The sequence below is a fragment of the Equus quagga genome, chromosome 5 (assembly GCF_021613505.1).
Source record: "Equus quagga isolate Etosha38 chromosome 5, UCLA_HA_Equagga_1.0, whole genome shotgun sequence".
NCBI classification, from domain to species: domain Eukaryota; kingdom Metazoa; phylum Chordata; class Mammalia; order Perissodactyla; family Equidae; genus Equus; species Equus quagga.
The window spans coordinates 3,173,917-3,201,741 of record NC_060271.1 but is presented as its reverse complement, the minus strand read 5'-3'; the positions used below and the strand labels follow the sequence as shown (position 1 = coordinate 3,201,741).

The following is a 27,825-nucleotide window of genomic DNA, read 5'->3' as shown; positions in this document are numbered from 1 at the left end:
CATTTCCAAGAATATTTTTTACTTATGTTTAAATATACCTCATCTCCATACACTGTAAACAAAGTTTTGTTTAAATGAAAAAATTAATGCTCAGTTGTTTAATGAACACATGAAAGGAAGGATCTGAAGGAAAGTTTGTAAGCCTCAGAAAGTAGTTGCATTTGTATAGCTCTGTGATAATTTTGATAACATTGTATGATTTGTTACCATCTTAAAATATTGTAAAACACTAGAATGTAAAATTGTAGCAAGAATAGATATGCTAGATTGATTTTGGTTAAAGTGAAATTTTTTATTAACTTTTTTCATTTGCAAAAAAGATACCAGGTGATCAGCACTCCAACAGATTTTTTTATGGTAATGGAGTATGTGTCTGGTGGTGAATTATTTGACTACATCTGTAAACATGGACGGGTGAGTAACGTGTTGTGTAGTACAGTAAGTCCCTAAGCTAAAAAGGAAGAAAGTAGTGGGAAATACCAAACAGTAAAGAGGTCTTCCAAGTCGGGGTTGCTTCTGTAATAATGCCCAGCTAAACATGTGGAGTATTAGACATCTTTTCTTTCTTAGAAAGTACAGCTTTCAAAATACTGATTTTAGGAAGTATGTTCCACTTAATTGCCAGCATGATGCTATACCTTTCAAAATGAAAAACCTGTTCCATAACATCATGTTGAAGATTCACTTATTTCCTTTTCTTAGCACTTTCATGTAAGTTCTGCTTTAGATTGTTTTACTTGTTAATTCCTAAAAACATTGTACACATATAGTAATGTTAGTTGAAAATTAAATATTACTGCTTTTACTGCTATTACTGCTATTACTGCCTAGCACAAAGAAAAACCTGTTGATTGACATGTTGAGCATTAATGCAAGTTTTTGGTTTGTTTGTCTGATTTGTTGAGAATTGTAACAGTTCTAATTAGCGTACTCAGTTATATGTAGGCTGATTATGAAACTGAATCTTTTGCTATGTAAATGTCCCAAATATTCTTAGTAGAACTTCTTTTATATTTGATAGGTTGAAGAGATGGAAGCCAGGCGGCTCTTTCAGCAGATTCTGTCCGCTGTGGATTACTGTCACAGGCATATGGTTGTTCATCGAGACCTGAAACCAGAGAACGTGCTGTTGGATGCACAAATGAATGCCAAGATAGCTGATTTTGGTATGTAACTCCAGGGTTGTTCAGAAATGTGCTTGCTACCTTTTAAAGTGTGTCAGTAACAACTCTTACGTAAGAACTTTCAGTTTCAACATTGTAAATTCTAAACCATGAAAAGGGATTAGTTGCAGTCTCCACGTGGAGGTACATGAAAATTTGCATGCAGTTCTGGAGCTTATAGTCTTTCTGAATTGATACAGGGGAGTGTCCATGGATCTCAGGGTAATATTTAAGAACTTAGTAAAAGAATAGGAGCTTTTATCAGGGATAAAAGAAAAGGTAAATCGTAATTTTTATGCACCAAACACTTTCTGGGGTAAACACACCTGGACAGGATGCCATAGTAGGTTTTTTAGCAAAAGATTAGGAAGTGAGAGGTTACGGCAAGAGAGCTGGAAAGGTGCCAGAGTCCAGTGTTGCGTTATTTACAAATTTTAGTCTGTACCTCGTCTTTAATCTAAAAACCAGAAAACCGGTTTCCATGTTTCTCTCCCATCACTAAATCAGAAAACTCATTAAGTACTATAGTTCAGCTAGATTTTTGGTTTGATAGATTATTTTTTCTATGTTGAATTAAAGCTTTCCAAATTAAAAATTTAAGGAACATAATCTTTATAAATTGGAGCCTATCTGATTTCTACTTAGGTAGAAATTTTTTTAAAAGGGCTTTTGAAAGCATAGTATGAAAAAGTAATAGTTTCTGTTTTATTCTTTTAACTATATAAGTGAATAAATAATATTTTGATGCTTTTATGTTTGGAAAAGTTTATGTAATTTAGAATAACCTCAAATTTGTGAAGTGAATCAACATTTTTATTTAGAAAAGGAGTTTATTCATTTGTATATGTGATATACTTTAGCTTTTTTCTCTTGGGGTAACCACTCTCAAATGGTCTCTTTCTAGTCTAAAAATGCATTCCACTGCTTTTTTTCCAATAATTAAGAAATGATGTGTGCAGCATTAAAGACTTGACATTTTCCTCATGCATTTGTCTATATCTGCTTTTAAAAATATCTAGCACTAGGTAAACATTACACCTTTTTTCAGGATTATCTAATATGATGTCAGATGGTGAATTTCTGCGAACTAGTTGTGGATCTCCAAATTATGCAGCACCTGAAGTCATCTCAGGCAGGTAATAATATACTAGTGAAGAATAAGCTTTTGTTCATGCTGATAATATTTAATTATTCTCTTTGGAAGATAAGATTTTTGTTTTGAGGAAGATTGGCCCTGAGCTAACATTTGCAGCCAATCCTCTTTTTGCTGAGGAAGACTGGCTCTGAGCTAAGATCTGTGCCCATCTCCCTCTATTTTATATGTGGGACACCTGCCACAGCATGGCTTGATCAGCAATGTGTAGGTCGGCACCTGGCTCTGAACCTGTGAGCCCTGGGCTGCTGAAGTGGGGCATGCGAACTTAACCACTACACCACGGGGCTGGCCCCTAGAAGATAGGATTTTTAACAGAGTAGAAACAAATTTTTCCTTTAATTTTTCCATTATTGAAGAGAGAATAGTTAAACAATTTTTAAACGTTTAATTTAGATTTTGTTATGAATGTATTTAAGGAGTTTTTCCACTAAAAAAATGACTAAAACAAATCTTGATTGTTTCATTTTAGAAAAGTACAGGTAAGAGAGTAAGCATTTGCTAAATTCAAGCCAGTGTCAATATTTACTTATCAGGCACAGTCCTGTAATAATACTTTACATATTCTTTTATAAAGTATACTGACTATTGTTGTATATTTTGTCTTTAGAAGAATGAGGTTTTTGGGGGACAATATTGTTTTGTGAAATTAAACTACACAAGTGGAGATTGTGTAATTACTTATGTAACTTACTCATTGGTTCATTTTAAAAATGTTTATACAGATGGCAGTGGTAAACTCAAGTGTTCTACAGTGATCAATGTGTGATTTTCAAAGTTAGCAGAATTCTGTGAGAGAAAATATAGAAAAGGTGTTATTGCAAGTAGCAGATATAGGAGTTTGGACAATACAGCAAATGATGTAAATGATAGTAACTTTTATTGAAATGGATTATATTCAGACACAGGTTTGAGTTTGATAATGTGTAATCAGGTTAATTTTAATACTGTAGCAAGGTGAGGGAGAAAAGGAATAACATTCTAGGTGTTCTGGAGCAAAGCTAATCTTAATCCCACGAGCTGGCAAGTGATTAGGATGAAAGTAGTAGGTACTCAGGATAATGTGCTACAGGATACATACTGTCAAAGAGATTGCCACGGGACTAGTTAGATACTTTAGTGTTTAAATAGTCCTTAAAATAGGTGGGTAAGGATAAAACTTGTATTATATTTGCATTTTCTTTTTTCTAATAGTTTTATGATAAAAATATTTAGCCTATATATTATATAGTATTGTTTTTTTCAAGTTTATGGTCATCTGCTTTGTTATTTCCATCAAAAATCAGTCATAGAAGTTTTGTATTTTTTAGTCAATTGGTAAGTTCAGTTATATGAGTTTGTGCCAAATAAGTAAAAATAGCTTTTTCTTTTGGAAAACTTGAATAGTAATTGGTTAGACCAGTTATTCTCTTTGGGGAACAAACATTGAGCGTTGGGGAGGGACCACAGACTTGAATAAAGACCTTGGAAAGCGACATATACTGATCTATACTGTATGTGCATGTAGAAGCAGGGTACGTAGAGATGGGAAAAAATGACACTTGCATTTCCTATTTGTGTTGTCATCTTTCTTAGATTGTATGCAGGTCCAGAAGTTGATATCTGGAGCTGTGGTGTGATTTTGTATGCTCTTCTTTGTGGCACCCTCCCATTTGATGATGAGCATGTACCTACGTTGTTTAAGAAGATCCGAGGGGGTGTTTTTTATATCCCAGAATATCTCAATCGTTCTGTTGCCACTCTCCTGATGCATATGCTGCAGGTTGACCCCCTGAAACGAGCAACTATCAAAGACATAAGGTGAATATTCTTTTTGTTACTGTTATCTACATATTCTGGTATTAATAATAGTACCACTAATTGAGTACCTGCTTTATGCTAGGCTCTGTAACACTTTACTTCATATGAATTTTACATTCCTTATTACACAAATCTGATCATGTCACTCATCTTGTAAATATTTCAGATTGTTTCCAAAGATTTTTAGCTTAGGTAGCAAGCATGCGAGGCCCCTCAGAGGAAGGCCATCGTCCTCCTGCAGTTTATGGCCTGCAATTGCCACCGCACCCCTTGTACCAATGCAACAGCCACGTTGGGGTTTCCTTGTTCCTCAAACATGACATGTATTTTATGCCTTCATGTCTTTGTTTATATTATTCCCTTTGCCTCTGATGCCTTTTCTGACTTTTTTGACCTGTTAGATTTCCATTCATCCTTTAAAATTCTGCTCACATATCACCTCCCTTGTGAACTCACTTCTGGCTCCCCTAGGCAATGTTGCTTCCACTTCTCTGATTTCCACATTTTCTCCATGCTTTTATTCTTTCATTCTCATTTTGTGTCCAGCTGTTTCTCGGTGTGTCTTTCTCCTCTCTTAAATTGTGACTACAAAGGCGGAGGGAAACTGTCTTACTCATTTTTGTATATATAGTGTTAGAAGACCTAGGAATATAGTATATGCTCAAAAAGTATTTGAACAAATTTCAGATGGAAAACAGGGTGAGATTTGTGTAGTTTACATATGGTTGGTGAAATAAAGCATAAAAATTGTTGCTAAGATTTTGAATCCAAAAATAGCTGCTAGTGGGTTTGCTGTGAGGGCTTTCTTGTTATGTGAGAAACCTTGAAAGTGCAGTTGCTGTGTTACTGTGAATATGATCTTTATGTAGCGCACACAAGCCAGGGTGATTCATTGCCTTCCACTTTTTACTTATCATGTCATGTTTCTTAGAGGGCTTTTTGTTCTTACCTAACACTTTATCAGGTATTTATTTACAAACACATTCTTTTGACATCGTTCCAGAATCCTTCCCCTCTCTTCATAAGCCAGAATGACTGTGCAGAGATCTGTAACTCTTGGAATATTTAGTGCTGACTGAGGCAGTTGTTTATGTGACTGCTGCCAGTCTTGCAGGCGAGAGCTGATCCCTCTTGCATTCTCTTTTCTTCCCCCAGCCTTTCTTCCGTGTTCAGGCCTCAGACATAAAAATGTAAAATTGTAAATTAACACCAGATTTAGTTATGGAAAGGAACTTAGCAGGAAAAAAACCTCTTGTGTTCTCGGTTCTTTAGAATAAATAGTTCACTTTATTTGCTTTTCCTTAGAAAGAAAATTAGATATGCTGATATATGTACTTGCACCTATTTCTGTCAACGTATGTGTATTCTAAATGTATGATTTAGAATAGTAAAAGTACTGAGTCTGTTATTTTCAAACAGTTGTTTGTAAATTTACGGGCTTTAGGAGAAAAATGTAAATAAAATTCAACCAGGATGAGTTAATTTACGCATGTGTAGGTGGTATAGAATAGTGGCATTCGTCTCTGTACTTAAAATAATATAAAACTTGAATTTGAATTCATTTTTTAATTTACCCATATTCAGTTTTCTAATGTTTGGGAATTCTTGATTCAATAAAATATAGCTCAACAGGGAAAGAATTACAAATTATTGAACAATTATTATATACCAGGCATTTTGGTAGATACTTGATTTATTTTATTACACTGAGAATAGGTAGCTATTATTTTCATTTTCCAAACCATGAAACTGAAACTTAGAAAGATTCTGTTATGATTCATTTATGTATTTGCTTACCTTATTAAATTTTAAGTTCCTTTAAATTAGGGACCAAATATTAATATATGCTAGGCCTTGTGTACTTTATATGAATTGTGTTGAATAAATCTGTTTGTTGAAAATTATGCAACTAATAAGAGGCAGAAGTGAAGCTTAACTCAGAAATTGCCTGAATTCAAAACCTATACTATTTCCACTAATCTAAATTGCTACACCAGTTCTCTGACATGCATCCTTCCTCCAAATACCATAATATTTTATATTTCTGTTATGCCACCACATTCTGTCTTATAGTGACTTCTGTACAGATCTTATGTTTGCTATAATCTGGTAAGCCAATGGAGGTTAGAAAATATATCTCAATATTAATTTGTTCAATTAATCGTTTCTGCTTTTATTTATTGAACAGATATTTATTTAGCATCTGCTCTGTGCAAGGCCCTGTACTAGGTGCTGAGAATAGAGTGGCAGATAAGACAGACGTTGTCTTCGTGAGAATCACATCTTTGTGTTCTCCCGAGTGCCTTAATTTAGTATTACTGTTAATGTTGTTGTGGCTAAAAGTGAAGGGTCTGAAGTTCAGTTGTGAATTGATATAATTCACATACCATAAATTCCCCCTAAATATGAATCCTGAGTTCTTCTGTTTACTGTCAACATATTGCTTCCTCTCTTTGTGCTTTAGTTACATCATATATAGTAGATTTGTTGAGAGGATAGTCTTAGGTTGAACCATTTGAATTTACTATTTCTGTAGGTCTAAAAAACAGTTGAATACCAGAAAGTGCAGATATTCATCCTAATATAATTAAAGCTCTTAGCACAATGTCCAGCACACAATGTTAGCTATTAATGTTTAAGTGAAAATATAAGAACCTTGTAGCTGCACTTAAAGAAGTTTAGGAACATTGTGAAGTTTCTAAAATGCGATTCGTAGTCTTCATAACTCATTTAATCTTAAGTCATATATCAAAATCAGGTGTCAGGTAGTGGTGATAGAAAGACATAATTTTTAGTGGCTGTGTTGTAACCCATGGGAATGAATTGATTTTGTCTCAGGCAGATCGTCATAAACATCCTGGTTACTGCTTGCCTTTGTAGAGTTAATTCAGAAACTGACTCCTGAAAATCAAAAGCTGGAAGTATGGCTTTTTAATTGGCAGTTTTGTTATTGTAAATAATTATGGTCCTTTATCTAATGAATTAGAAATGAAAATTTAGGTTATTTCCCTATTTATTATTTTTTAAATGTTTATTTTATCGATATAATTCACATAACATAAGCTTCCCCTTTAAATTATGTAACTCAGTGGTTTTTAGTATATTCACAGAGTTGTACAATCATCACCACTATCTAATTCCAGAACGTTTTCATCATCCCCAAAAGAAACTCTATACGCATTATTAATCATTATCCTTTTCCTCTTCCTTTTAGCCCTGGCAACCACTAATCTGCTTTCTCTCTTTATGGATTTGCCTATTCTGGACATTTCATAAAAGTGGAATCATACAGTATGTGGCCTTTTGAGTCTGGCTTCTTTCACTTAGCATAATATTTTTGAGGTTCTTTCATAGTGTAGCATCTATCAGTACTTCATTCTTTTTGTGCTTGAAAAATATTCCGTTGTATGGATATACTACGTTTTGTTTATCCATTCATCAGTTAATGGATATCTGAGTTGTTTACACTTTTTGGCCCTTATGAATAGTGTTGCTATCAATGTTGATGTACAAGTTTTTATATGGTTGTATGTTTTCATTTCTCCTGGGTATATGCCTAGAGTTTGTAATTGTCGTATATTGTTGTTGCTCTTGTTTGTTTGCTTAGTGATTTTACTGATTCAGTTCCATAAAGTCTATTCTTTGTTGTGGGTGGCCACTGAAGTCTTTGCTTGGTTAGGTAATGGTCAGCTAATTACTAGACAGAGCTTTCCTTAAGTGCATTGATCTAATAAGTCTGCCGGCCCTTGCTGAGGAGCTGTGTATGCATGTTGGGAGTATGTCTTCAGTGCTCCAGTGAGAGGTTCATAACTCTGCCTTAGTCTTCACTTCTTGCTAGTGCAGAGCCTCAAAGTCAGCCAGTGATCAGAAATTAAGGCCTTTCTTGGGCATGCACACAGCTCTGCATATGTGTGTGGCCTTCTTGAGTCCCGGGAATATATCAGAGTATTTCAAAGACCCCCATGGAACTCTTATTCCCTGACTTTTCCTGGTAAGTCTTTTGGTCAGCTGCTTATTTGCTCCAACTCTTTTTGCTGCTTTAGGCAGCTGGGATGTTAGACACTTGCCATTGGTTGTTTTGACAAATGTCCTGGAGGGAAGGCTGTTGGCAGTAAGGGAAGTGTGAGTCGAGTCAGATAAGGACAAGACTTGTGAGCAGAGGTTTCCAAGAAACAGCCAGACGTGTCAAATAATGGCACTTCTCTGGGGATAGGACTTCTGGAGAACTCTGAACCTGTGTCCCCATCTCCCCCCGGGTGGTTGCTAGGCTGCTGGTTTTCTGGGCTACCATGATCGTGAAGCTGTTGGTTTTCAAGGCTACCACAGAAATGAGGAAAGGGAGATAGATATGGGGCAATTTAAAATATTACAAATCTTGCTGTTCTTACCGAGACTCAGGCATTTTTCTTGAATAAGTACTCCTTAGATTGTTGCAAGCCTTTGGTTAGTTTCCAGAGTTCTTAACAAGTTGATTTTGACAATTTTTGCTAGTACTCATTGCTTTTATAGAAGAGTGAAGTTTTGAAGTTCATTCAAAAGTGCTCGTCTCCCCTATTTGTCATTGATATTTTTAAACTATCAGATGTAACAAAATTTATCTTCTAATATTTCTTTTGAAAAAGTTAATATCCATCAGCCGTTACCTAAACATCTCTTAGGTGCTTATTATCATGATATAGCAAATAAACATATTAATGAATTCATTTTTGTCTTCGTACTTCACATGTCTATTTATCATTTATTTTTTCTGCGTTTATTGAGCGTTTTCTCTGTACTGGGTACTGGAGTACCCCTAAATAAAGCATGGTCACTGTTTCAAGGAGCTCCCAGTTTAGTGGGAAAGATTAAGAAAAAATCAGTAACCATGAGAAAGTATGAATGTTATAATAGAAAGATCTACTAGAAGCTGTAGAAGTTTCTTCTTTGTGTATCTCCTCAGGGCCTGGCACACCATCATTTCTCACTTGACTATTGCACTAGTGTCATTGTTATTATTATTATTATTTTTATTTTTTCAATTCAATTTCTGTATCACAAGCAGAATAATCTTTATAGACTGCGATTTAGATCATGTCACCCCTGTCTCTTTAAAGTCTCAGTGATTTTCATCAACCGTACATTCAAATTCTAAAACCTTTCTTATAGCCTACAGCTGTCAGAAATATCTGATAGGTGTTGCCACTGCAGCCTGTAACTCAGGCTTTCATGCTATTGGCCTCAGTTCAGTTCCTTGAACATGGCAAAACTTTTTCTGTTCTTAGAGCCTTTGCATATATTGTTTCTTTTGCTGGAAATACCTGTTTCCAACTCTTTGCTTATCTGACTTACAGTCATTCTGGTACCTGCTTACACATTACTCAGAGTGGCTTCCCTAATCATCCACCTCCCATTCTGAATTATATTCTCTCATTTTACCCCAGGCTCTTCACTCACAATCTTTATCACAGGATTTTCTGTTTTTGTATATTTGTAACTATATATTTATTTTTGCAAGTATTTGTTTAATCTATATCCAGCTGGAATATAGGAGCAGAAGGAGTGTGTCTTTTTGCCATATTGTGTCCTTAGTAAATATTCATAAACTAATTAATTAGTCAGTAGAAAGCATTCAGGCAAAATATATATTGATGTGAATGCAGTTAGGGGCTGCCCAGTTCTGCCACGTAGCAGTGCTTCCTGGTCTTGAAGGAATAGTACGTGTTAGTCAGTTGAAAACGGGTGGGATGTTCCAGGATGGTAATAGTAACATCATGTGCAAAGGCCTATAGCTGTGAGAAAATAAGATTTAGGAGACTAGCTCTCAAACTTTTTGGTTTTAGTACCACTTTACAGTCTTAAAATTGAGGACTCCAAAGAGCTGTGTCTTGTTTGTTTTGTTTTTAACGCAGGTGATGTCTATTAGTATTTACCATACTAGAAATTAAAGCTGAGAAATTTAAAAATATTTAATTCACTTGAAAATAGCAATAAACCTAAGTGTTAATCTAAATAACCTATCTTTTATGAAAAAATCTTTATTTTCCAAAAAAACAAAAGTGGTGATAAGAGTGGCATTATTTTACATTTTTCAAATCCTCTTAGTATTTGGCTTAATCAAAGACAGCAGCTAAATTCTCATATCTACTTCTTTCACTCTGTTGCAATATGTTGTATTAATTGAAGTCCATAAAGAAAATCTGGCCTCACTCAGATGAGTGGTTGAAAAAGGAGGAACATTTTAATAGCCGTTCAGATAGTTATGGATATTCTTCTTTGGTATATATTTTTGTTTTTTTGAGGAAGATTAGCCCTGAGCTAACTGCTGCCAATCCTCCTCTTTTTTACTGAGGAGGACTGGCCCTGAGCTAACATTCATGCCCATCTTCCTCTACTTTATATGTGGGACGCCTACCACAGCATGCCTTTTGCCAAGTGGCGCCATCTCCACACCCGGGATCCGAACCGGCGAACACCGGGCCGCCGAGAAGCGGAATGTGCGAACTTAACCACTGTGCCACCGGGCCAGCCCCTCTTCTTTGATATTAAACCAACACTTAACGTGTTAGTTGCAGTATCAAATCAGGAAACATATCTGAACTTTTGTGCTTTATTACAACAAAATCCGCTGGTCTGTTTTGCGTTTTCAGTGGAACTTTTACCCATGTATCATTCTGTAACATCATGTATAGGTCGTTTGGAAAATATTGGGTTATTGAGTTAGACAGATTTTGCAAATGACACATTTCATTATCCATTATCAAAAATTATATTCATTATTATCATCACTATAAAGTTATCAGAAAAGTCTTCAAGTATTAAGAAGCTGTCAAATTCATGGAGGCAGATACAAATTATACAAAATTCTAAAATTTTGCTTGAAAGCTTGAATTTTATCATTGGCAACAAATACTTCCAGGTTTTCCTTGAAGTGATAGGCTCATTTTTTTTATTTTTGAGAAAATGTCCGCCAAACACCCAAGTCTGAATAACTATAGTTATTCAAGGGTATGGGTTAGTTAAGTTACCCAGGGTCACAAAGCTAGTAAGTGGCTAGAGACTAGGGCTTTCCGATTCTATTGTATTCTATTGCCTCATGTCTAAATTATTTGGGACTTGCCAAAGCATGTTCTTACCATAGTGTATTGTGGTATTTTTCCTAGAGAGCATGAATGGTTTAAACAAGATTTGCCCACTTACTTATTTCCTGAGGACCCCTCCTATGATGCTAACGTCATTGATGATGAGGCTGTGAAAGAAGTGTGTGAAAAATTTGAGTGTACAGAATCAGAAGTAATGAACAGTTTATATAGTGGTGACCCTCAAGACCAGCTTGCAGTGGCTTATCATCTTATCATTGACAATCGGAGAATAATGAACCAAGCCAGTGAGTTCTACCTCGCCTCGAGTCCCCCAACTGGTTCTTTTATGGATGATAGTACCATGCATATTCCCCCAGGCCTGAAACCTCATCCAGAAAGGATGCCACCTCTTATAGCAGACAGCCCTAAAGCAAGATGTCCTTTGGATGCACTGAATACAACTAAACCCAAATCTTTAGCTGTGAAAAAAGCCAAGTGGCATCTTGGAATCCGAAGTCAGAGCAAACCGTATGACATTATGGCTGAAGTTTACCGAGCTATGAAACAGCTGGATTTTGAATGGAAGGTAGGAAATTATAGTATTTAAGATCATTTGTAGACACCATTTTTCTATATAGTAAGCTGCTCTGAGCCTCTGAGTTGAGTACTGAGGTCAATAAAAAAGTTGTTTTTGGTTTAGATGTGAAAACTGGTGTTGATGCTTCTGGATGATAAAGCCCATTCTTTTCAATAAAATATCATGTGCATTCAGATCAGAACAAATAAATGTCTGTAAGTATGAGGAGCTGTTCATGTTGGGAGCCTACATATTTTTGAATTACAGAATAGCATTTTTGGCTGAGAAACAAAAAGTAGTCAACTTGGAGTCACCTGTCTCAGCATGTATTATAGCAATAAAAAAGTCATGCGTCTTCAAAGGTAGTATGTTTTTACTTTTCTCTCTCTTTTTTTGGAGAGGGCTTTTTTTTTCTTTTTGCTAGTAGCTGTAGCAGCTAGTAATTATACCATCAGGACATATTTCTTCAGTCAACAAATACTTTTCTCTAAGTTGAGATAATCTGTCTTATTTGGCTGGTGCTTTTAATCTCCTTAGATATGTTTTTCTTAGCTCACATTTTGCTTTTTTTTAATTAGTGCTCAAATTCATTTTTATTCTATTTGTGTATGTGTGGGGGGAAAGTATTTTTTCATTTCAAATATCACTTTCACTCGTTTCTTTCTTGAGGACCGAATGTATTTTTAAAGGAAGAAGAAAAATGTTCATGTATACCATGTAAATATTCATTTGACATGTTTGAGTGAATCAGTCATTTTCATTTATTTGTACATGAAATGAATAAACAAAATAATATTTCCTTAAAATCGTTAAAAAAACAGACCTCCTTTTTCTGAAGCAGTTTTATTTAGTTAGTTAAAAAAGAGATGTTAATGTCTTTAACATTCCTTACTGAAAAATTTTTGGAACTAATTCGATACATGTTTTGAAAACCCAGAATCATTTTTATCTGAGCTGCAGTTTCCTTCTCTTCAAAAGGCAGATAATCTCTTCCTCACAGGCTTATTGTGATGCTTAAATTTTGTGACAGTACCTGTGACAGTGCCTGCTGCAAACCATTAACATGTTAGTTCCAGTTTATTCCTTCTACTCCATATTCACAGGTTAAGTATTCAAGCTGAGGCTGAGCAACCAGAATTCTTATTGTTTTAAGGTGGATGCATGTGTAGAATGATGGCTAGACTCTACATAATCTCTGAGTTCTCTTTAAATTTTAATTGCTGTACACAAACAGTACTGTTAGTGAAGATTAAATAAATAGTAAACTACAATGTAGTATAAAAACAAAAAGATCATTCGGAATTATTTCTCTACCCCACCTCTGTCAGTTATTTGTTTTGGTATTCTTTGTAATAAGAATAAAAAGAGAGATATTTCGTAGTTTGTTATTTATTCATTTATTTATTTTATTGAGGTCATAATAGTTTATAGCATTGTGATGTAGTTTGTTTTTTTAACATTTTCCTTAAAGAAGATTTCCTGTTTTAGGTAGTGAATGCATACCATCTTCGTGTAAGAAGAAAAAATCCAGTGACTGGCAATTATGTGAAAATGAGCTTACAACTTTACCTGGTTGACAATAGAAGCTATCTTTTGGACTTTAAAAGCATTGATGGTAAGGAAGCTGTGCAGGCATGAGCTCTGAGAAGAGAAAACTTGGCACTAGTTGGCAAGATGTTAAAATCATCTCAAAGCTGTGGTGGGTAGGTTTTCTATACTGGTTTTTAAGCAATCTGGACTTAACTAAAAATGTGAGTGAAATGAAAATGATTGAAGAGACGTGGAATATTTCTAATCCAGCACCTCTCCAAAAGAAGTGCTTCCTTTTGGCCTGAAAAGGTCATTGGAAATGTTGGCTGTGGAGCAAAAGTAAGGAACAGTAGGAGGTAGCTTTTGCCTAAAATTAGCTGACGTGTCAGGTTCTTTCTCAGATTTCTTCACTGTTGGCCTTCTGACACCTAGACTTCCCTTTCACCAGCTAACCTCATCCTGGTGGCCAAGGTGACCACATAGACCTCTCCTGGGATTTAAGTTGGATTTCTGTGCCCAGGGCCATCCAGGAGCCAAAGGAGTCAGGGGAGCTGGTTGTGTCCAAGTACACCATGTGTGCCAAGAGTCAAACCCGAGTGAAGCAGATGTGCTTGTTCCATTTAGAGGCCCACGTGGGATCAAAACAGCATAAACCAAGGCTCAGGAGAAGAGTAGAACAAGAATGGAACTGAATTCAGAGTCAGGGAAGTTGTTGAAACAGAGCATTGAAATTTTATTCTTTATCTACCATTAACTGTGGTAGTGTTTATATGGTCCCCAGACCACCTTCACCAGAATTACCCAGAGTTCTTATTAAAATGCAGATTCTTGGGAGCTACCCCAGATCTACCAAATCAGAATCTCTGGAGATGCGTCCTGGGAAACGGGAAATCTGCGTTTTTAACATTTTCCTTGCCTCTTCTACCAGACAATTGCAGTGTGTACCGAAGGTTCAGAAACTACTGTGTGATGGTAGCTTGTTTTTATCTTAATAATTTTTTGTCAATAGGCTGCAAGAAAATAAGCCTCTAAGGATGTACTTTCTTCAAATGCAGGAGTATCAGTTTGGTTTCAAGATTAACGCCGAAGACTACGTTGAGAAGGATTTCAGGGTCACATTTTGGCTATTTGGAAGTCTTGTGATTGATTAGTGATGTCTGTTATAATTGTGGGAGTGAGGAGGTGTTGCCACCCCTGCTTCTAAAACACTGAAACAGGATGTTCATTATTAAGCTGTCCTTGCTCAGATGCATTTACTTACTTAGTTTTCTGAATATAGCATCTTCATAGGAAGGGCTCGAGCAAGTACATGTTTCTTATAAACGGCTCTTCTTTTGTCCATTTCAGATGAGGTGGTGGAGCAGAGGTCTGGTTCCTCAACACCTCAGCGTTCCTGTTCTGCTGCTGGCTTACACAGACCAAGATCAAGTTTAGATTCTGGAACTGCGGAGAGCCATTCGTTGTCTGGCTCTCTCACTGGCTCCTGGACGGGAAGCACCTTGTCCTCAGCTCCACCTCGCCTAGGCAGTCACACCATGGATTTCTTTGAAATGTGTGCCAGTCTGATCACTACTTTAGCCCGTTGATGATCTTTCTCTATCTTTCTGTTATTGCACTGTGAAAATCAGATATATTCTTTAAATTATTATTTTACTTATGGATATCACATGCTCTGCAATACTGGGTGAGAGACGTGAATGTCTCCAGGGGACACTCAATGCCATTGAAATTACTGAAAACAAAAGTCTGACATTTTATTTACCTGTAGAAATCTGTAATTCTATTTTTCCTGTGATAAATTCACATAAGCATATCTTTAATAGGTGAACATCAGTGAAGATGACTGTTAATTTAAAAATTGTGAGTGCACTACAGATGATTAATATGCCCTCACTGGTGAACCATCTCAGTCAAAGGGTATTGGCAGGACCGTCTTGCTTGACTGTTTAGTTGAGGTAATCCAGTTTACTTCCTAAAGTTCAGCAGGCTTTAAGCTGTGTTTATGCACCCATTTCTCTTGTACAAGAAGATTAAAAAATGAAAGAACCATTAGTAAGGTAGTATTTGAATGTTGAAATCTTAAAAGGCTGCCCCCCAAATTCCAGAAGCCAAGTTCTTCTAGCAGTTTTTGCAGATACTGCCCAGCGTTCCACAGAAGGGTAGGCTCCTGGAACAGGTAACCGTAATTCCAGGTTCCTTAGAAACAGCTGTAACCAACTAGAGGATTTATCTTGAGAGTTCCCTGAATAATATATTTATATTAAGAGCCCTCAAGGTTCTTCTCAGTATTGGAACATCTGGAATTGCAACAACTTTTGTCTTTTTCATAAACTTTTATCGTTTTGAAACATGCCTTCAAAACCTACCTTTCTCAAATTCTTTTTGGCTCTATTTATTTTTGTACTTTATCAGGTGTGATAAAATAGACAGTTAAATGAAACAAAGCAAAATATCATAGTCCCTTAAAAGAGATCTCTTATTTGGGGGGGGGGGGGGGGTTGGGGAGGGAGTGTGTGTGTGTGTGTTTGAGAGTTTGCCTCCCACAATGCTAATTCTTCATCTAAAGTTTGTTGTAGTCAGCCACTCCCTCACCTTCCCCAGTCACCATTGTCTTTGTTTATTGTTTGATCCTTGGTGGCTGTTGACTTAACTTTTAAATCTTTTCTGGTTCCATTTCTTTGTTCTCTATCTTGGTTGCCAGCCATCTGTTTTGAAAACACTCTTCTGGCTCTAGGGGCTTGTGTATACTTCCAAAGCTTGATAGGCTGTGACCTTCACTGTTGAACCTGTTAGGCAGAGAAGCCTTAGACATTTAAAAAATTCTCTCTTGAATAAATATATGTGTGTTTACATATATACATATATTCACACACCAGTGCTTTTAAAGGAAAACCAAACAGTTTTTTTGTTTTTCTTTACTATTAACAGAAACAACCTATATACAGCAGAGTAAATAATAGCTCATTGATTATATTTTTAGTAAAAGTAATTTTTAAATTAATTGTAGTTTATCTAATTATTATTTGTTTTAATATGTTATAATTAACAATCCGATTCACCTGACTTACCCTAGGAAAAAAAAAGATTAAGCTCTTGAAAACGGAAAGTGGCTATGCCTTGATAGGTTTCTCATTGCCAAAAATGATGTTTTCTACCAAGAAGCAACTGAGAATATTAGGCCACGTTTCTTCTGTGTTTATGGAAGACAGGCATGTCTGTCTTTAAATTTTGAGTTAGGAGTTTGCAGTGTGTCACATCATATTGTTTTGTAGAACCTTTAAAAAATAGTGTTAAATAACTTTTTATGTCTGACTTCTTAATATCAAAATAAAAGGAATCCTTGTTTGCCAATTTGGGAAGGAGGGTGGGGTGGCAGTTAAGATGTTTTAAGTTTAAACCTTTGAAAGATTGCCATCTAGTGGCACCAAAAGGTACTTTTACTGATTATTTTTATAGGGATAAGCAGTCCTGCTGTGTTAGTGTGATGTGCAGTGTAGACCTGGCACCATTTTGGCCTCTCCAAATGCATAAATACCTCTTTTGGGCAAAACAAGACCACATCATAATATTTGCGTGGCCATGAATGCGATGACTTTAGAAATAAGGAGCTTATCTGATTCCTTATACCTTAACAGAATCCCTCATAATTTTGAAGGCGGAGAAACAGCAGGAAGGAATCCAGTGGTGTTTTAGCTTCATTAGTCTAGTAAATCAGATGTTAGAAACTTATTCATATCAAAATTACTCTATATGGATGATTATCGTGTTTTTTGAGAGTTAAAAAGATTATTGACTATTTTCTCATTCTTGCTAGTATTTATGAATATCTACAGTTTGATCGTCATCTGTTGAATTTTAGGAGGACAAGGGGTCACGGTTGTGGTTGTCGTGTGCTGAACGGTTCCGAGCACAGCGGTTGTGTGGGTGTGGGTGGTACAGTGACTGGTTGTGGAGAGAGGATTCAAGAGGCTCGCTGGCGCGCTGGGGCAGCACGTGGTCATAGGATGCTTTTTGAGGGAAAGAATCAGTTGCTAAATTCCCACATTTCAGTCTTGAAAACTGGTTAATTGTGGAGGTCAGATGGGGCAGGAACAGTTCCTTCTGGTTAAGATTCTGCAGGAGAGCTGCTGTTATAAGGCGTAGCTCTCTCATGGAATGGACTCCATGTGATTCTCCAGCAGCCTTTCCCAGCCTGGGTCCTGTCAGATGCTCTGCAGACAGGTGATTCCATTGAACAAATTGGAAAACGTTACAGGCTACTCCTGCTTGAGGATGACAATGGAAATGAACACTAAAGACTTTGACAAGTCCTTCTGTGAAAACAAAAGAAAACTATTGAACCTGCTTTGCCCGAGTTGACCATCTTTTTACACTTATTATCCCCTGGGGAAAAGCAATTTTGGCAAATTTGGCAAATACTATTTTAGAAAAATTTTTGGTCCAGGTCGTCATAGTCAGGGTACTTAAGAATACAATTAAGCTTTCCTTTTCCTTTCTCATTTGTTGGAGAGAATCTAGTTCAAAATCAGAATAATTTCGTTTTAACCTGTGGGCATTTTTATCTTGAGCAAATGCTGGACTAAGTAGAATTTTATATATGTGTAACTTATTTCATACACCTGGATCTTTGTAATCAGGTTGTGGTGTAGTTTGGGAGCAAAACTGATTCTTTTTTGTATTGACTGGATAACTGAGCAACCTTAAACAAGATTACTTGTGAAAAAGGACTAAGACTGGTGACTCATGCTTATGGCTCTGTGAGTAATGAGTCAATATCATTGGTTCTTACTTTCAAAATGTATAGGTGGTGAACATTTTCTAAATACTTTCCTATAGACGCCGTATTTAGATTTAATCCCTGTTATCCTTTAACATAGGAACAAACAACATCTCAAAATGAATATGGAGGGAGAGAACTGTTAAAAGTTGGCTTTTTATTTTGATCAACAAACTTTTAAGGGACACTTTTGTAATCTCTAGTACTTGCATTCCTTGATACTAGCCATCTATAAAGAGAATCCAGGAGCCTAAATTAATCAGAAATAATAGTATTTCTATGTCAGAGAATTGGCTCTATGTCATACAGAAATTCTCCATTTTCTGCAAATAGGTTTTCCATAATAGTTACATAATTCTGGGTTCACTTTCTCTTATTCCCTGGCCAGTTTGTACTCAGGGAATACAAGTTGATTTTAAGTATTAGATGAGACATAACTGAGAAAATAATTATAGACAATTGTTACAGATTATTTGCCTATTTGGATTTATCTGTAGCCTCTCTTAATGTACAGTATACTGAGTTAATATGAGCACTGTACCTTTTATTTAAGAAGCTTGGAACGTGCCACCCACAGACACTGCATCTTTCTCTCTTCACTGGTTAATCATGTAAATCCTATTAATAGTTGTGAAATCTCAGTATCTAAATGCTAGACAGGTTCTCAGTTTTGTCTGTTTTTAAAGACTCCCCCACCTTTTCAATCTAGCATTTCTTTACTTGGTTGTCTTGTCACTCTGTGACTTTTAAAATAGGAAATGTAATTTATTTGAATAATAGTTCTCAGAGATTCTACTTTATTAAAAATTCTGGATGAGGGATATGTGCAATCTGTTGGTAAGTCACATGCTATGCTGGGCCTCACTTTTGTGACCTCTAAAATGGGAGGGACAGATGAAAAGACCTCTGAAGTACCTTTGAGCTTTAAAGTTCTGTCTTCTCATATGATTTGTATTAGTGTTCACTTTTTATATATTTAGAGTTTTTCTATAGTGTGAATGTTCTATATTTGTTTGGTGATGCATTTTGAAGATATATACTTGAATATTTTTCTAAATATAGCTGCCCTCTGAAATACAAATGGCAAAAATCATCCAGAAAACCAAACATGTTAACACATCGTGTACACTTGGTGTAAAGCAAAATATTACTAATGTGGAGTGGTGGAAGTGTTCGACACGTTTTATAGTAATGTTTAGATCCAGAAATCTTCCATGTCTACTCACTTATTTGATCCTTTGCAGTAACCTTGTGAGGTAACCATTTTCCAGATGAGGAAGCAGGACCAGAAAGCTCTTCGTAAAGCTGTAATGCCATACAAGCACTCACCGATGGCCCCTGCTCTTTGCATGCCAGCTTCCTCCGGGGAGGATGGTCTGAATCACTGAAACATCTGGGTAGTTGAGTCATAAAAATAAACACAGACGTATTGCTTTTAAGTCTTAGAGTGACAAAAGTAGTCTTAACTGAATATTTCTTAGTTTAATTATTTGAACCAGTTGATTGTACTAAGTGTAATTATCTGAAGTATTTATGATTAGCATATTGATTTTTATAAGTACTTCTAAGTTATTGAGGGTGCTTAAAAAATACTGAAGAAACTTTTTAGGACACGATTCTTCCTGTAATTTTATTTACATGATTCTTATAGCACAATCTTTTTTAAAAAGTAAAATTAGCCCCAGCCCCTATCTTAAATTATCATAGTGTTTGACTATTATATGAATTAGGCTTATCTAAATTTCATATACAGATTGATAATTTTTTGTTTTGTGTGCCTATTAGAAGATAAAACACTATTTTCATAGAGTATATTTCTATTCACGAACTACCTATTATCAGCTTGATAGTCTCCCTTATGAAACTTTGAAATGTAATTTATGTTTGATGAGCTTTAAAAATTATATAAATCTTATTTAAACAAGTTGCTGGCATCCTTACTAGCCTTTCCCACATACGGTTATGATGCATTTGATGCCACTGAACAGTAACAGCATAGAGAACAGGACCCACAGTCCAGACTGGGTTGAGTTTTAATTAAACTTTTTCAGCCATAACCTGATAGGAATCAGGCTGGGTCTAGAAGTTACCAGACTGTGGGCCTGTATGTATTTTGTGAGCCAATGTTAATGTTTACTGCCAGCCTTGCATAGCAATGCCTGTTTGCAGCTGTGACTGTGGATGTGACTTTTGGTAACTCTTGTTTATATGTAAAGCAGTTTAGATTTTATGGAAGTAGCTCATGATTATTTGGACAAGCAGGGTAGATAAATTTGAGTTACATTTAAAGTGCAATTAATAGGAAATCCTAGAGTAGAGCACCCTTTCCAGGAAAAAAAGTATTTGTAGAATATCCTAGCATGAAAACTGTTTTGAACATAAATAGAATTTTGACAAGGTTCATACAATGTTTTGGGTTTTTTTTATTCGGGGTTTGCTACTTTGTGTCGATTTAAAATTTCAAGGAGAAGTAGGAACATTCTAGCCAAGGAAAACCGCATAGTTAATTTTTTGCTGCTAATTTAAGCATGCATTTTTCACAGCTAAAAGTCCATTTTAAATAAGTTTTGTTATAAAGGCAGGCCATTTTTCTAGACAGATAACATTTTCCTAAAATGGAAAAGAGAGACAGATCCACTGGTCTAAAAAAATAACACCTTAATTGTGCCTTCTTTTAATTTACAGGAACAGTAATAATTAGTAAAAAACTTATTTGAACTGTATTTTCCTTCTCCCTGATTCCTCGCATTTTTCCTTAAGTCTGTTGGCTCCGCCTGTTGTTGGAGGCCCCTGTGGCCGGCCCTCCCCTGTCGCGTCCGCGTCACCCGCTAGACGATGCTTCTGTTTCTGCTCTGTTGCTTCCTTGTTAAGCTGACTTGGTCAAATTTTGGCTGCCTTCCTGTACAGGTTGTTAAAATGAATGCAATTAATAACAATCTTTATATTGCAACCCTTTAAAAAGTTTATAAAGGAAAGAAACAATGCAGAGCAAAGATGAAAACCTCATTTGGAATTGATTCTCAGCTCGGCTGCGGTGGGCAGCAAGTCACGTAACCTCATTCAGTTCTCTCATCTGCAAAACGTGGGTAATGACCTACCTCACAGACATGTGTGAGAAGCTCTTTGAAGGCCCTTGTTTAAATACAGGGTTTATCATCCTCATATTTAATGTAAATCCCTTCCTTTCTTTTTAAAATAGCTATCTTTGATACTGATAAGACGTGTATCTTGATTTTAGGTAAGTTTTATGTGGTAAGAATATAGTGGTAAAAATGTGTAAGACGACACTTTCACAAATTATGCTATTCTTATTTTAAGTGACTTAAAGTTTCTTGAAAACACTGAATATTCAGATATTAAAGTTGTCTTTTATTGCAACAAATATTCAGAACTTCCTAAAATGTGGGCTGAAGCTGCCTTAATGTACCAAAATACAGCTTTTTCTCAAGACTATTCACAAATATTGATGGTTGTACAATGTTTTGAGTATTTAATGTAAATTGTGGTAAAACTGTGAACTCTAAGTGTAGTAACCTTAATGTTGTAGGAAGAATGCTTGTGTTCTTTATCATGTATGCCTAAATATCATACATTGAATCTTGAGTGCAACAAATAAAACTGAAAGTTGACAATCACTAGGCCATGTCCATGACAATCATAAGAAAATGTAAGGTCAGATATTAATTATTCAAATTTTTTTCATGAACATCCTGCATTTATTCTTTCTAGCCCATGTTTGAAAAAGAAAAAAAAATCCCGTAGGCTGATACATTAACCCATTGAGCACTTGATTAAATTAAAATTTTAAAATCTATTAAATTTTTTTTAAACTGTTGAAATTGTGATTGCTTTTTATATTTTGTCTCGGGAAGAAAGAAAAAAAAGACCAGACTCCCAGTGCTTTTTCGCAGTTTTAATAACCATAGATTCAAATTTCAGTTTTGTTTGTTACGTGTTTTTCGTGAGTGTGAAATGGTCAGTGGGCAGGATTTGCCTTCCAGTAACACCGGTGAAGCTGTCTTCTTGGATTACACAGCGTTTCGTAGTCACAGTTTCTCCCCAGTTCATATTTGCACTGTGCAAACTCATAGGTGACAAACAGAAGAGAAAAGCAGCCTATCTGATTGCTTATAAGCTTTTTTCACAAAATCACATTAAAGTCTCTGGTTCATTTGAAAGCTGTTTTTGTTTCTGTTCAGTCATTAACCTAATATTCTGCATGTCAGTGAATAGTTACAAAGAAAGCTGTTGTAGGAAAAGATTGCCGTGGTTCCTTGGAGATTTTATACCCTCTTTGTCCACTTTGGTCATCTTTGTTGTAAATTGTAGTTTCCAACTTCAGCCATTGTATTAGTTTTCTATTGCTGCTATAACAAATTACTACAAATTTAGTGACAACATAAATTTATCGTCTTACACTTTCGTAAGTCAGAAGTTTGGTAGGCTTAGCTGCTGTTTCTGTTTCAAGTCACTCAAGGCTGAAACCCCAAGCTTTGGTGGGGCTGGGCTCTGGGAGAGAATCTGTTTCAAGGCTCATTCAGGTGGTTTGCACAATTCAGTTCCATGGTGCTGCTGTGGGACTAAGGTCCCATTTCCTTTCTGGCTCTTGGCTAGGGGTCATTTGAAGCTTCTAGAGGCCACCATCATTCCCTGGCCTACGGCTCCCTTCGTCTTCAAAGCCAGCAACAGGGGGCTCATGCTACAGATGTGTCCTGCCTCTTCTTCCACTCCCTCTCTCTGACTGGCTGACTGCCTCTTCTGCCTTCCTCTTCTGATTTTAAGGGCCCATGCGATTAAATAGGCTTCATATGGTTAGCAACCTTAATTTCATCTGTGAAGTCCCTTTTGCCAAGTCACATATTTACAGGTGTAATACCAGGGCATGAAGATCACAGAGGTCAAATTCTCCTTACCACAGCCGTAGAATAAGGAGGGAAAGGCCTAGAAGATCTCAGGCTAACAACAGAATTTTACACTAAAGCCTGCTGAGGTTAGAGAAGCAACGTAGGTGTGATCTTACGTACCGATAATGGTCACCTTCCATATTTACATATGTAAAAGCAACTTTTTGAAAAGCATTGTACTCTAGCCTTCCTTAAAAACACATCAGGGGCCGGCCCCGTGGCGCAGCGGTTAAGTGCGCACGGTCAGCTTTGGTGCCCCGGGGTTCGCTGCTTTGCATCCTGGGTGCGAACATGGCACCTCCTGTCAAGCCATGCTGTGGTAGGCGTCCCACATATAAAGTAGAGGAAGATGGGCACGGATGTTAGCTCAGGGCCAGTCTTCCTCAGCAAAAAGAGGAGGATTGGCGGGAGATGTTAGATCAGGGCTAATCTTCCTCAAAAAACAAAACAAAAGAAAACAGAACAACACACATCAAAGTCAAGATACAGAAGTAAAGATTTTAATTTGCTTTATGCAAACTTTAAAGAGAAGAATGGATTTGTTTATTAGTTAAAACATTTTTCCTTTATTTCCTAAATTGCATAGGTAATGCATGCTTACTGAAGGAAATTTAAAAAGTACAGGAAGTTTGAAGAAGCTGAAAAAAAGTCGTCCTAACCCTGTTACCCAGAAGTAATCACTTCTTTGGCGTTTCTTATTATATCCTCATTTTGTTTTCTTTTCCTATTCTTACCCCTAGAATCTAGCATTTTAAAAGTTCTAAAGATGTGCAGGAGAGGGGCTGGTCAAGAGAATGCCATGTTATCTTGGAACGCCAAGCGGCACTCAGAAAAAGGACGGGAACATTTTATTGGTGCCTGTTAGCAGGTTGCTGCGGTGGCCCAGCCTGCAGATGGATTTGATGGGCCAGCGTCGGCCTCTGTTAGGGTCAACTACCTCTGCATGCTGTCTTTCATCTGACAGAATGTTGTTATCTTCACTGATACCTTTTTATGTAAAATTAAAAGTGAGATAGAACCTCAGTCTTTCCATTGAAACTTTATGCTAGATTAGGATTTCTAGGAGATAGATGACATCTGCTTGGGACATCACTGAAGTCTTAGTTATAGTGTTTACTTTAAAGAAGCTTGCAGATCAATAGTGTGAGAAATTTGGTTTCAATGCTATGATTTAAACAATGGAAGAAATGTGGCTGACAGTGAAATGGAAACAACCACCTTGAGTATGGATAGAAGCAGTTATTTTTCCTAAAAATATACTCCGTGTCAATAATAGCAATTAGGTACTAGTTTATATTAGGCCAGATGGTTTATACTTTAAAAACATAGAAGAATGTTCAGTTTTAAAAACCTATTAAATATATGAATGTAAAATTAATTATTACATCCTAGCCATTCTTTCAAGTCGTAAGATTTGAATTTCAAAAAACATTTTTGTTTTCAGCATTTTCCAACTTCAGAAAAGGCCAGGTACTAAAATAACAGCACTTTGACAGTATTGTGTATTAAGGGTTTAGACACTTATTTATATTAATACATTACAGCCTGAGAACAAGCCTGTGAAGTAGACCAGGTGAGTATGTTACTAGCCCTGTTTTACTGATGAGGAAATTGAGGCTCAGAGCTGAGTCATGGAAGCAGAACGAGAAGGCGTTCCTCATCCGCCCTTGCGATGAGATGGAGAGTGCGTGGGCAGACCTGTCCCAGTTCAAGTTTAGTCCCTCTGCCACTCTAGGATTGAAAATACTTCATGTTTTTGTGAGGTGGCGAGAGTGATATATGGTTTACGATTTTCTTTTGGACAGGATTATTGCATGAAACGTCTCTGCTCGGCATAGCCCTGTTCTTTCTCTCTCACTCACCTCCTTGCCCACAGGCCGTACTTACTCTCGTCCTCTCCAATGCCCAGCGTAACAAGTCCTGCCCTGGAGTGTGGGACAGGGCTGCAGCTGCCTGATGGCCCTTCCTCTCACTGAGTAAATTCAGAGGGGTCCCAGCAGATATATATTCCCAAGCTTTGTTACCTGCCTTAATCTCATCTCCCAAAAAAGCAATTTCAGAGTCATTCCCTAATTCTCTCTCACCTCTAATCAGTCACCAAGACATTCTGTTTCCTTACCTCTGTAATACCTCTAACGGGGCTCCTGTACTATATATTTCTATTGCTGCTGTCTTATATTAAGGTCTAATGCTCTTTTGCCTAGAATATTGCAAAAACAACTCCTTTCTCTAGTCTATCACCCATATTGCTGTGATTGTTTTTTTCTCTTTTCTCTCTAAACATCTGGCATTCCTTCCTGCTTAAGACCTTAGAATGCTCCCCACTCTCTGGAGGAAAAGATCCAAGTGAAATCTGTCCCATTGTGACCCCAGCTCACCCCCCAGCGCCTGCCGTTCCCGCCAGACAGCACGGCTTGTGCATCTCTGTGCCGTGTCCAGCAGGGGTCCTTGTGTTTAAAGACCAAGCTTCAGGGTCGCCTTAACTGCAGAGCCTTTCTTGATCTAGGCGTGTCATTCCTTTCTTAGTGCCCTTTCTCAACTCTGGGAGTACTTTTGATTCCTGTCTTCCAGAGGGAGCTTGGCCTTTCCTGGCCACTGCCATTTGGAACATGAAAAGAAGATAAAAGAGCCTAGAAGCTTAAAAGGCAGTGTACATCCCTTAAAAAATAAAATATTATTATAGCTCGGCTTTTCTTTTTCTTTCATGTAAGTAAAAATACGTATGAATTCTATTTGAATAGCTGTTCAGGCATAGACAAAAACTATTTTTCTTGTTGTGCACAAGAGGATATATTAAACTGATACAGCATATATATTATTTAAACTTTGTTAAATATATTTAGATACTTCTTAAAATGATATTGGGTGAATTTAGGAATACATTTTCAGAATACTATTTACAAAAGAAACCAATTTTGAGCAGTATTTGTCTGATTTTGGTTTTATGACAAAGTACAAAGACACATCATTATTTTAAGGTTAGACTTTGGTTATACTATTTACTTTTCAGAATTAAATTACACCGAATTTAAACATACAACATCTTCTAGAAATTATAAACACTTGTGTACTAATATTAGAAGCAAACTAGCCATCTGCACAGCTGACTAGGTGCCAAAGGCATGGTTTCTCACTGTGCATGTGTGCAAGTGTTCAAATGCTAACACGCTGCTCACATCCTCTTGAGCCAGCAGTGAAACAGATACTGAAACAGACATTGGAGTAACCATTTAGGAGTAAAAGCAACATCTCAATGTGGAGGAAGTGTTTTTCTTTTTCTCTTCTAAATTCCTAAGGGAAGTTTCCACAGATTCTGCCACCTCAATTTGATGTGTAAACTGAAACTGATGGGAGGCAGGGCTAAGATCTCAGAACTAGTTCTCACTTGGGCAGCCCAAACCATCGATCTCCATCTTCCTAAGGTGACCAACCTTGATGCCTGAGAAAAAAGAAAAATGTAAATACATTGTAAACTATAGTCCAGTGGAGTAGTGAGTAAGAGATTCCTGGGGGATTTCTTATCCAGTTTAATATTTTTATGCTCCTTTAAAATGTTTATAAATATGCTCTGTAGAGATGTTTGATAACATTCTCAGGAGACACAATAAGAAAGTCTCTTCCAAAGTAATCCTTATAGAATAGGGTGTTGCATATCTAATTTTCAAAACTTTTCCCGAATTTAAATTCAGTAGTCTTTCCTTGAGACTAATGTACACAACAATGTATTAAGTATTTAGAATTCTTGATTTGAATTATAAAATCAAGCCACTTACTTGAAATCTAGATGTTCAATTAGCACGTATCCATCTATAGAAACAAAAATCATTATTACTAATCTGAAAGTTATAGAGATGATTCTTTGAGATTTTTTTTTAAAACTGCTTGAAATTTTGTGGATGATAAGCCAATAACTTACATTTGCCTTTCGAATTGCGACATATCACTAGATTTTCTTCAGTGATATCAATGACTTCCAGCTCTTCTCCAGGGGTTATTGGCAAATCAAATATTCCATTTCTTGAATTATTGCTACATGCCACTGCTGTGTTGATGACAGTGATCTCTTTGTCATACTGAAACAAGAAGTTACTAATCAGACTGTGCTTGCATAGTTTTTATTCTTTTTCGTTATGACAAAATTAATGGAGGATGTAATATAGTAACCTCAAAGTAAACTGAACATGCTAGATATTGATCAGTTAGATAACATCTAAGGGAATAGAAGATAATGGCAAAATATTCAGTGAAAGGAGAGTTATTTAAGGAAATAATAGTAAAATACCACAATCATAAATTTGTTTGGTACAATCATATTTTAACGTGTTTTCGTACCCGTTATCTAATTGTACTAGAATGAGTTCTGGATGAGAAGGGTTTAACGGGTACAAATTAAGTAACGTGGATGGTATGTTAACTGTTCCCGTAATAAAGTTACCACCAAACCCAGGAAAGGAGAAGTTAAAAGAAGAATAAAGAAGGAAAGAGAAAAACCTGTTTGTGTAGTGCGTGCATTTATGATGCTCTCGCATGCCTGGCCTTGCTGGACAGCACTCTTCCCCGCCTTCCTCTCAGGGTGGGCGTATATATTCTTATACCTAGCTGTAGCACACACATTTTAAAGTAGTAGGAATGGAGTGTGGGGACCAAGTCCCACTCTCCTTTTGTCGTCAGAGATAGGCATTTGTGAAAAAACTGATGATGAAATCAATTTCTGACCTCAGGGGAGTTTTTCCTGTGTGATAAACTAAGCGGCCTCTAGATCTGAAGACACGTTACCTTCTAAAGTACTGAAATCTATTGACTGGAAGAAAATAGTTCCAGAATATGTAACTTATATTTACAGATGTCTGTCTCACCAAATTA

At 36.5% G+C, this 27,825-nt stretch overlaps 2 protein-coding genes across 5 annotated transcripts in view; one reads left to right on the top strand and one right to left on the bottom strand.

Moving 5' to 3' along the window:
• PRKAA2 (protein kinase AMP-activated catalytic subunit alpha 2) overlaps positions 1–22,236 on the top strand; it is a 41,990-nt gene extending 19,754 nt beyond the window's left edge. The window contains exons 2-8 of one of the 2 annotated variants that reach the window (XM_046661067.1): positions 321–414; positions 1,022–1,166; positions 2,212–2,299; positions 3,892–4,116; positions 11,256–11,760; positions 13,240–13,366; positions 14,629–22,236. In XM_046661067.1, the coding sequence (XP_046517023.1) occupies positions 355–414; positions 1,022–1,166; positions 2,212–2,299; positions 3,892–4,116; positions 11,256–11,760; positions 13,240–13,366; positions 14,629–14,867 (1,389 nt within the window). In that variant the 5' untranslated portion in view covers positions 321–354 and the 3' untranslated portion in view covers positions 14,868–22,236. The remainder of the gene's footprint in view (positions 1–320; positions 415–1,021; positions 1,167–2,211; positions 2,300–3,891; positions 4,117–11,255; positions 11,761–13,239; positions 13,367–14,628) is intronic. The other variant, XM_046661066.1, reaches the window with a different exon arrangement.
• FYB2 (FYN binding protein 2) overlaps positions 17,206–27,825 on the bottom strand; it is a 123,272-nt gene continuing 112,652 nt past the window's right edge. For all 3 annotated transcript variants that reach the window (XM_046661062.1, XM_046661065.1, XM_046661063.1), the window contains 3 exons: positions 26,879–27,035; positions 26,736–26,769; positions 17,206–26,401 (listed from right to left, as the gene is read on the bottom strand). In XM_046661062.1, coding sequence (XP_046517018.1) covers positions 26,380–26,401; positions 26,736–26,769; positions 26,879–27,035 — 213 coding nt within the window. In that variant the 3' untranslated portion in view covers positions 17,206–26,379. The remainder of the gene's footprint in view (positions 26,402–26,735; positions 26,770–26,878; positions 27,036–27,825) is intronic.